This window comes from Ciona robusta, chromosome 8 (assembly GCF_009617815.1).
Source record: "Ciona robusta chromosome 8, ASM961781v2".
Lineage (NCBI taxonomy): Eukaryota > Metazoa > Chordata > Ascidiacea > Phlebobranchia > Cionidae > Ciona > Ciona robusta.
Genome location: NC_143242.1, coordinates 2,321,359 through 2,331,027, shown reverse-complemented (window position 1 = coordinate 2,331,027; position 9,669 = coordinate 2,321,359). Strand labels below are relative to the sequence as shown.

The following is a 9,669-nucleotide window of genomic DNA, read 5'->3' as shown; positions in this document are numbered from 1 at the left end:
TATTATTGTTTGTTTGATGATACGTGTTCGTAACAGTAAATTAATGTAAAGATATTTCCCGATGGCAATTTTTGCAGTTCGAATCACTAAATCCATTTAAAATAAAGTTTATTCCATGTATATTTTTCCGACTTTTCCTGGGCGTTTATTTTAAGGTTCGTGTCATTTCACGGCCTACTATAAAGATATCTCTAGTAGGCCGTGGTGATTTTAACAAACCTTTTTAGTGGGACCAGCCTAATTTGTGTTTTTTAGTTAGTTGTGGTATATTACCGAGAAAGCTCTTACTCGTTTAGAGACCGCACGTTTACACACTGCTGTGTATTATAAAACGAACTGAATTAGCCCGCGGTATAGCACATTTCTTGTGAACATACGATGATTGGTCTATTTTATTTTACGAACTACGTTCATACAAAGTGAAACAGCTTGATGTTTCTTTTGATTTAGTTAACAAACCTCCATGCACTTCATGAAAATATGATTGATTTTGTATAATATATAGGTGATTCTTTGTTGGAGGTTGCCGTATTTCTGCTTGATCTTCGGAGAGATAGCTGTTATATATTTTGAGGAAAATGAATTGGATCGGACTAGCCGTTTTATTGCTGAAAATTAGCAAAGCAGGTACAAATTTACTTTTAAAAGATAACGTTTCAAATTTTAACGGTAACCTTCTTTTTTAAAGCAACCGTTTTAATACTCGGCGACTGGCCAGAAATTATATCATCAAAAGAGTCAAAGCTTTACGTACCAATCAAATACAGAACCTGTATTTTTTCTATTCCTGTGGCTATAAACTTGACAAATTCAAAGTTACCGTGGTAGAAATATTGGAACCTTTGTTCATTGTCAGTATTAAAAGAACTGATAAAAATGAGGGATGGTCGGAAATTACGTTCCGGTTTTATTGGGAGCTTAACCTAGGTAAGGATTTCATTTGAATGTTGGTGTTAGGGTTAGATAACTATAAACGAATGAATGGATGTAACTTACTTTATCCTCGCGTAGCCGGAAAACGACAGTCGTTATAACACGAGTACTCATGCACCTTGTCCCAGCTTACAAGTTACTATGTATGTTACTTTGTGGGTCATTTTTTTAGGACTTTTTTTATTTTTTCATGTATGGCTAACAATTTGGACGACCCATTAGTGACCACTGGGTTGGAGCCATTGCTCTTGGGTTGGAGACTTAAGTGTCTTGCCCAAGAACACATACGTCTGTGTTACGTGTTTGAGGTGTTTGGTCCGGAACGTTGCCTTTAAAGGCCAATCGCGGGGCCTGAACTAAAACCACTGTATCCTATGTCGTTTTAATAAAAGCAAATATAAAAATAGACGTTCTAAAATATATAGTATTACCCCAAAACCGCCATCTAATTTGATTCTGGAAATGTCTGGCAATATGAGCTTAAGTGTCCCATCTTCCCCCATTGTACTATAAAAGGAGCAATGACCGATAAACAAGTTAACGTACACTGATGCAATATTACTACTAAGAAAAACCGTATTTTGTAAACCGACTGAAATAACACTTTGTACAAGAACTAACCTTGCTCACTAAAAAGCGAATCGAAACGAGAAATGGAAAACGCGCAATTTACAGCAGTAATCAGCCCAATGGCACAGTAAACGACGATACTTATAAAACACGTGAGCAATCAAAGAAACCAAGCGTGACAACAATGAAAAAAAGAAGTAAAGGAGTGAATAGAAGTGAAACAGTGATAAGGAAAACGAATAAAAATACACTATTAAATCGACAACTTAAGCATCGCACACAACAAAGACTGAAACAATTCAAACCCATATAGCACACACAACACAAAGGTAAATAAGCGTATGTAGGCTCAAAGGCCTTATACTAACAACGTAACACCCATAATGGTATCAAGCGACCTGCCTTTTCATTGTACCTATGCGGTTACAGACAGTCGAGCTAACCATTTTGCCACGGCGCCGGCCGAACTACAAACATGTCGATTTTCAGGTTACAGTTGGGGTGCTTACAAGGGTCTTTACTTCCATCTTCCATACACGTCTGGAGGGACGGAGTTTAACCGTGAAAAGAGTCATCTTGAATGCTCGAAGTCTGGAGGGAAATTGGCTGATATTGTTGACAAGGAAATGTACGACTTCGTCAATACTTTCGTTGAAGTTACCTTTGATTCGGGCCATTTAAATTTTGTTATAATATGGACGGCAATGAATTACAACCAAGCGGTAAGAATGAGTGAATAAAACTTTATCCTTGTGTAACGGTGTGAGATAATTTTAGTTATTGTAGGGTGGGGGAAGATGGGACACCTTTAGCACATAATATCTAAATATCCTGATCGTGTTTTAAATAATTACTGACGGTCAATGAGAGCCATGGGCATATAGTTTTTATAATTTCTTGAATGATCTTTGTTTACTATACTTATCGGGGCTAGAAAATGCAGGTTAAAGGTGTCCCATCTTCCTCCACCCTACTGTATAGAGTTTATAATTGCATTGTCCCTAATCTTTTCTATAACATGTTCCCATAGAACAGCAATGTAACTCGGAGCAATGGGAAACCTGGTTATAATGGAGATTGGAATCCTGGTTATCCAACTACATCTGGGTCTCGTACGGGTGTGGTGGTATTTGTTGGCACCAACCCTTCTGCAGGGACAAACATAGGAATGCGAAACGCTGAAATTTCCCAACGATATGTACCTCTGTGCGTTTATTAGAATACACGCATACGATAAAGTGGAACATACTAAAAACACAATAGTATCAATTTTTACCTGCAAATATTACATAGTAACTGCTGACTACATGATATGTTTTTATTTTCTAGGAAATATCCTGACATAATGCATACATCACCGCAGTTATTCTCTGCGTACATTAGCTGCAATATACCCTGTGTATATTTATTTATTTGCGTTATACAAAAGAAGACTATTTAAAAATGGTTCCCCAAGCAAAGAATAGGCTTATTATATTGCTTGAAAATGACAATAACGATAATTTTGTAAAATGTTGTTTTAAAGCTTTTAGTAGTGTGTCGTGTAATTTACGTGTATTCCTAACAATGAATTCATTTGTTAATTAATGTTATAACAAGGATGTTAAATTGTCTCGTCTTACTCCTCCTGTTTTCGAATTGCTAAATTTACACCTGGTGTGGCAATCGCTAAATAACTCCTGTGGTTTAACATATATCTTTGTATTGTTATTATTAATTAAAAAAACTATGAAAGTACTAATTCGTGTTATCACCCCATAACCATATTTTTTAAATTTGGAGATATTGGGCAATATGTGCTTGATTGGTCCTGCCCCACAGTACTATATAACCACAAAGTATTTTTATATGCCGAAAAGTTGCTCTTTTTAGAATTTAGATCATGCTATTTTTCTAAGTTTGTATTTGTAAAAAAATGTATTATACTCCCACAATCTGAGCTCTATTACCGTTTATTAAAAATTAAGTTTGACAGTAAAACCGGTGTAAATGCGTGTTGTAAACAAAATGTACAATTAAAATTAGTTACAGTTTATTGAAGTGTATATGTAAATCAAGCGGACGTATAAGCATGTACTGCTGTGATTCTGTGTAACCATGTATGACGTTGTGTGTGCGTATCAGATACAATTTTTACGAAATAAGTTTATACAAGAGAGCACAGATCTTCATTTCTTATTATTTGGCTGACACCTTTCAAACTAATCATTGTAATTAGAAAGTGGTTTCATGTAATAGCATCTTACGTTGTTGTTTAAACTTAACTGTAAATGGAGCAAGTCAGAACACTTATTTTGTTGTTGTACATTAGCTACAGCACAGCAGCATCAGGTAAATGACCTATTTCATTGTTGTGAGTTAAAGTGATCAGAGTAGTGAGAGAAATTAATTAAACCTAATTTTTACGTTTATCACATCAGTAACCACTTCAAGTGGAACCTGGCAGGCGCTTCTTTCTTCTAACAACCCAAGACTTTATCTTTCAATAAAGTACGGAGAATGTCTCTCTGCTACCCCTTTTGGAATAGACGTTGAAGCAAAAACACATGATCAGTCATTGCCTTACGAATTCAAAGTTACCGTGGTAGAAATATTAGAATCTTTGTTCATTGTTAGTATTGAAAGAACTGATAAAACTGAGGGATGGTCGGAAACTCCAATCAAATTTGATTGGCAACTTAAATTCGGTAAAGATTAATTTATCTGAGTCTTGAGCTAAACTTAAAATGTCGATTTGCAGGACAGGGCGGTGTTGCTTACAAGAACAGATACATAAAGCTGCTGTACACGGCTGTTTCTTTATCGTATAGCCGTTCCCGGTCTTTTACACAATGCAGTTCATCTGGAGGAAAATTAGTGGATATTGTTGACAAGGAAATGTATGATGTAATATACTATTACGTCGCTACCACTTTCGATTCTGGCATTTATAATTATGTTAATATTTGGACAGCAATGAATTTCAATACTGAGGTATGGAAAACTATATAACTTGACTTAGGGGACGCGTGTTTAATGCGCACCCCTTTCTATTAGAAATTTAATTATTACCCAATTAAATATAAATACTTTAGCGACCACGCCTTTACAACCATTTATTTTATTTTTTTTTTTTGTCGTATATAATAGTATATAATAGTGCCGGGAAAAGACGGGACACCTTTAGCACATAGTATCTAAATGTCCTAATCGTGTCTTTAAACAATTAACAAAAGTTAATAAGAGCTGTAAGGATACTGTTTTATAAATCTTTGTTTTTTTGTTTGCTACCAAATGGGACAAGAAAATAGAATAAAAATGTGTCCTATCTTTCCCACCCTTTGTTTTTAACCGTATATGTGCTTTAACGACCCTCGTTTTGTGTTTAGAACGGAAACGTAACTCAAAGCAATGGAGAACCTGGCTACAATGATGATTGGAACCCTGGGTGGCCACTGGGCGGATCAACACGTATCGGTGTGGTTATTTCGGTTGGAACTAAACCGACAGCAGCTCCTAACGTAGGGCTGCGAAACTTTAGTGCCGCTCATACTGCTGTGCCACTTTGTATGTATTAGCAGTGGCAGTATACCATGCACATACGAATATGAGCGGCGTGTGCTGAGTCACTTAAGAGTTAAATATTAGTGTTACTATATATCCTTTATACACCTTTAGTGCTTATAACTTAAACCCACCGTATTGTAGAAAGGAACGATCACACATTGTAATACAGGTTTATTATTACGAGCTAAACCTGGATAGGTTAAAGCCATATACGGTTCATAATGTGATTTAAATTTAATTACGCAATAATTTTCATAGTTTTGATTTGGTTACATAGTAGTCGTTGATATAGTAGGGTGGGGGAAGATAGGACACCTTTAGCACATAACATCCAAATATCCCGATCGTGTTTTGGACAACGATCTGTGGGAGTTGTGATGATATAGTTTTATAATTCTTTGAATGTTCTTTGTTTACTACGAAATGGAACGAGAAAATAGAGTTAAAAAGTATCCTGTCTCCCCCAGCACCCTAACAAATTTAATAGACGATCATACAATTCATCGTAACCTGACACAATGGTCATAAGGGCCCTAATAAATGGTATATTTCAAGACGAATTTAATAAGAGCATTTATTACAGTTTTGTTATAGGGGAATTTATTACAGTTTTATTATAGGGGAATTTATTACAGTTTTATTATAGGGGAATTTATTACAGTTTTATTATAGGGGCTTTTATTACATTTTATATAAACAGATCCTAACGTATAAGTATAATAGTAAACTGACAAACATACCGGACAGAGCGATTTATGACTTCATGTACAATAAAGCTTATTTGTTTATAATGCATAATGAACAGTAGCAATAATTATTATTTAATCTTTAATTTAGACCAAAGAACACCCCGGAATATTAGAGAACATGACTATAAAGAATAGCTTTTATAGCTTTCGTAATCTGCTTTTATCAACAGCAAAAGTATGATACAGCAAGTACAGTTCTCTTAGCTGTAATATGCCATCTTGTGTTTAACCATACCAAAATACTCTCAGTCCATCACGTTTAATGCGACGTTTAGTGGTGATGAACAGAGAGGCGATGCCAGTGTGGTGAATTTTCGATTTCGAAACCCGTTTAAAGAATTGACTTGAGTTGTAACAAACATTCTGATGCCGAATGAATATATGTCTGTGTTTGGATCTTGACGCCAAGATTCATTGTAGCCAGGTTCGCCATTGCTCTGAATTATTTCATATGTCTATCAAATAAACGAGTTTGGTAAACACATAGATTTAAAGTGAAAAGCATAATTAATAGTGCAAGATAAGATGTGTCATGATGTTGCCATTTGCTTTTTTTGTTCCCGCATTTGTAAACAAGTTTTGAATTGTTCAAACCACGAGAAGTAAGTATAGAATTTTAAGGGTGTCCCATCCTACCCCACAGTGCTATATATATATACTAAACTTTGACAGTCGTCAATATAAGTATATATGGCAAAATCTTATATTTCTCACCGTTGGGTTGAATGTCATTCCTGTCCACATGTTAATATAAATGTTGTTACCAGAATGCAAAGTGTTTTTTACGTAATTGCAAATGACATCAAAAGTTTCTTTGTCGGCGATATCCACTAAACTACCACCAGTTTTCTTACACTCGTCGAATGAGCCTTGTCTGTCAAACATGTCATTCTCTGATGCAAACGGTAGCCATATATATTGATGTCTGAACACGATTCCTTCGCCTAAATGCATGGTTGTTGGTAACTCAACTTTATAGAAAAATTATGGGTACATACCATAGGTAAGGTTCCATTCAAATAGGATTTCTGTTTCCGCCCAGCCCTCGCTTTTATCAACACGTTCTAGGTTAAATATAAACAAAGGCTGCAATATTTCCACCACCGTCACATTAAACATATGTGGCAATGACGCATCTTTGGACTGGGCAGTTACATTGATCGACATCGGCGTAGAAGAAATGCAAGTATTGTACTTTATTGAAAGAAAAATGTTTGATTCGATCGAAGAAATGGAAGTCTGCCATTTACCGTACGATGAAATCAATGTTTCTGTGGATAAAATAATTTAATTTTCCTAAAACAGAAAAAAAGTTATACACAAATTTACATGCAGTAACTCAAACTTAAGTATAGTAGGGTGGGGCAAGACTGGAAACATTTTAGCACATAATAACCAATTACCCTGATCCTGTTTTAATCATTAACAACGGTCTATATATGGAAGTCGTAAAGATATGTATTTTTTACTTTTTTGAAGGATCTCTGTTTACTACTAAATTTGACGAAATAAATAAATAAGTCCTATCTCCCCTCAACCCACTATATACGCATTAATACAAAATAGATCTTCTCATCCTAAATTTTACGAACCTTTGCTGAAACTTAGATTCAAAAGAAAAACAAAAATCTTGGTTACAAACATAGCACTCGAAAATCCGGTACTTATATTTGAGGAAAATAAACAGATTAATCATATACACCAAGCGGCAGTTTACTTTGTTGCGCAACAACAGAAAACACATTGTTTTCACACATTGTTTTCTGACGTGTATATTGCGCGTTATTTTATTTGAATTTTGTCGACTTCGCAGTATTGTTGGCACAATTCAGTCAAATAGGTAATATTATGTTAAGTGCTGTCCGGTTGAATCTAAGAATTATTGTATCAACTTTTTATTGATGCTAAGCTTTATCTACATGCGCATTATTACTTGTTACTGTGATATATAGGTATATATATATACCTTTGGCTTATATTATAGGCTACAATAGATACCTACATTTAGGTTTCTATTTGTTCACACTGTGGGGGTCGGCTAATATTGCAAGTATAGTTCGCGAGTTTAAGTTCCGCAGCCGGAGACGCCGCACCTGTCCCAACGTACGCGCTATATCTTACTCAACGAAGGGATTGCACATCGTTGTAAGACATTGTACGGCACTGCTCATTCTATAGTACGGGGAAAGAGTGTCATCAAGCTTTAGGGACAAAGTGACACAGCAGAGTAATACTAGCCGCGTACTACTGCCATACAGTACAGAAAATTTCAAGGTTTATATAACGAAAAAGAGGTGTCACAAAACATAAAACGCGTCATTGGCATGTGGCAATAATTGCCTCGCCTGGCGTACACACAACTGGGTAACTGTTTTTATTATCACGACTAGAATGACGAAAAAGTAGGTAGTGTATTGCGAAATCAGCAAAATTTCATTCAATTCAAGTCATGCTTTTGTTTTCGCTTTACAACGTTGCTTTATATTCAATCTTTATGCGTTAGTGTTAAATTTAGGTATCTTTATACAGTAGAGTGGGGTAGATGGGACATCTTTTCATTCCATTTTCTTGTCCCGTTCGGTAGTCAACAAACAACATTTAAATAAATATAAAATTGCATCCTCACGACTCCCATAAACTGTTGTTAATTGTTTAAAACAGTTTAAAAACAGATGCGCAACCAGTGGCCCTGTGGCCCGCATGGTGCTCAGCAAAATGTTAGTTCAAACATCAAAGCATTAGAAATTTTCGCACGCTGTGTACAGAAATATTGCGCTTTGTGATGCTGTGTTCCATAATTTTGCAATGCGAGATTAGCACTTTGATAAAGCTGTGTGGCATTGTACAGTACCATAGTTTAGTGATGTTCAAATGGCGGATCGCCATCCGTATCCGGATCTTTTCAACTGTTTGTGTGGATCTTTCAATGTAGTCTTGAAAAAAAGGCTAAAATACGACACGTGTGTTTGTTTAACATTCAAGCCTGTTTTAAAACTCCTCCGTGCTTAATGAAAACGTGTCAATCCCTATTATGACGCAAATAATTAACGTGTGAATTGCTATTATGTCGTAATTAATTGCCAAGTCAAACAATCGCCACTATGATGCAATGAATCCACGTGTGAATGCCTACTATTTCGTAACAAACAGTCTACCTGACTAAGAAAAACAATTTGTGACCACTGAAATTAAAAATTAGATTTTTGACCACTGAATTAAGGCATTGCGCTAGTTGGTATCATTTGCTAGTTCTTTTACTTGTGTTATTTTTGGTTGCAGGTGTTAATTTCGAAACTTTTACAGTGGATAAAAAGTTATTATTTTTAACAGTAATTATATTATGTGCATAGGAAAGTCGTTTTATGATACTATTTTTTTCTGAAAAATCATGCGGCCCGCGTTGTCATTCAAAAGTTTGTATTTGGCCCTCCTGTGAAAAAGGTTGCACATACCTGGTTTAAAACAAGAGAAGGATATTATGCACTAAAAGTGTCCCATCTTCCCCCATCCTACTATATCTTTAAATCTGCGCCAAAGCACTGTCACTCGCTACAACAACCGTACGCGTACACCATCTGATAATGAACCTGGGGAATTCCTTTCTGTTAGCTCAATAGACGTTTGCCTATCAAGCAGACGTAGCCTGCAGTTTTCATCACGGTACTTTTCCAATATAGGCTACGTAATAGCCAGATAAATCTCCAAGTCGTGTTAGCGTGTAAGTGCAAAGTCTCTCCTAGACCAACCGGCACAGTTTTTTTTCTTATGGATTTAACTGGGTGGGAGTTATATAAGTAAGGTGTATCACGTGACAGTATGTAAATGTGATATCATTTGAACTTTGACCACCACACTGTGTTCGGTCCCACGA

At 35.8% G+C, this 9,669-nt stretch overlaps 3 protein-coding genes across 3 annotated transcripts; 2 read left to right on the top strand and 1 right to left on the bottom strand.

The window, feature by feature from the left end:
* Window positions 1-282: 282 nt before the first annotated feature.
* Window positions 283-3,483, top strand: LOC149732202 (uncharacterized). Its single transcript, XM_089883337.1, has 2 exons — window positions 283-2,225; window positions 2,534-3,483. Exons 1-2 carry the CDS (start codon window positions 1,887-1,889, stop codon window positions 2,720-2,722), a joined length of 528 nt encoding a protein of 175 aa, XP_089739463.1. The 5' UTR covers window positions 283-1,886; the 3' UTR covers window positions 2,723-3,483.
* Window positions 3,484-3,589: 106 nt separating this feature from the next.
* LOC149732201 (uncharacterized) lies at window positions 3,590-5,117 on the top strand. The gene is made up of 4 exons (XM_089883336.1): window positions 3,590-3,834; window positions 3,924-4,190; window positions 4,244-4,476; window positions 4,872-5,117. Exons 1-4 carry the CDS (start codon window positions 3,774-3,776, stop codon window positions 5,058-5,060), a joined length of 750 nt encoding a protein of 249 aa, XP_089739462.1. The 5' UTR covers window positions 3,590-3,773; the 3' UTR covers window positions 5,061-5,117.
* A 492-nt stretch (window positions 5,118-5,609) lies between these two features.
* Window positions 5,610-9,513, bottom strand: LOC149732200 (uncharacterized). The gene is made up of 4 exons (XM_089883335.1): window positions 7,391-9,513; window positions 6,797-7,069; window positions 6,513-6,742; window positions 5,610-6,253 (listed from the first exon to the last, which is right to left on the bottom strand). Exons 1-4 carry the CDS (start codon window positions 7,440-7,442, stop codon window positions 6,044-6,046), a joined length of 765 nt encoding a protein of 254 aa, XP_089739461.1. The 5' UTR covers window positions 7,443-9,513; the 3' UTR covers window positions 5,610-6,043.
* Between the last annotated feature and the right edge of the window lie 156 nt (window positions 9,514-9,669).

What these genes read in the sequence shown, in the direction of transcription:
- LOC149732202 (XM_089883337.1), top strand. Translation starts at nt 1,887, where the DNA reads ATGGTATCAAGCGACCTGCCTTTTCATTGTACCTATGCGGTTACAGAC. An exon ending in CAATGAATTACAACCAAGCG is followed by an intron (nt 2,226 to 2,533) that starts GTAAGAATGAGT and finishes ATGTTCCCATAG; the next exon opens with AACAGCAATGTAACTCGGAG.
- LOC149732201 (XM_089883336.1), top strand. Translation starts at nt 3,774, where the DNA reads ATGGAGCAAGTCAGAACACTTATTTTGTTGTTGTACATTAGCTACAGC. An exon ending in CTACAGCACAGCAGCATCAG is followed by an intron (nt 3,835 to 3,923) that starts GTAAATGACCTA and finishes TTATCACATCAG; the next exon opens with TAACCACTTCAAGTGGAACC. An exon ending in TGATTGGCAACTTAAATTCG is followed by an intron (nt 4,191 to 4,243) that starts GTAAAGATTAAT and finishes GTCGATTTGCAG; the next exon opens with GACAGGGCGGTGTTGCTTAC.
- LOC149732200 (XM_089883335.1), bottom strand. Translation starts at nt 7,442, where the DNA reads ATGTTTGTAACCAAGATTTTTGTTTTTCTTTTGAATCTAAGTTTCAGC. An exon ending in GAATCTAAGTTTCAGCAAAG is followed by an intron (nt 7,070 to 7,390) that starts GTTCGTAAAATT and finishes TTTTATCCACAG; the next exon opens with AAACATTGATTTCATCGTAC. An exon ending in TGAATGGAACCTTACCTATG is followed by an intron (nt 6,743 to 6,796) that starts GTATGTACCCAT and finishes CCATGCATTTAG; the next exon opens with GCGAAGGAATCGTGTTCAGA.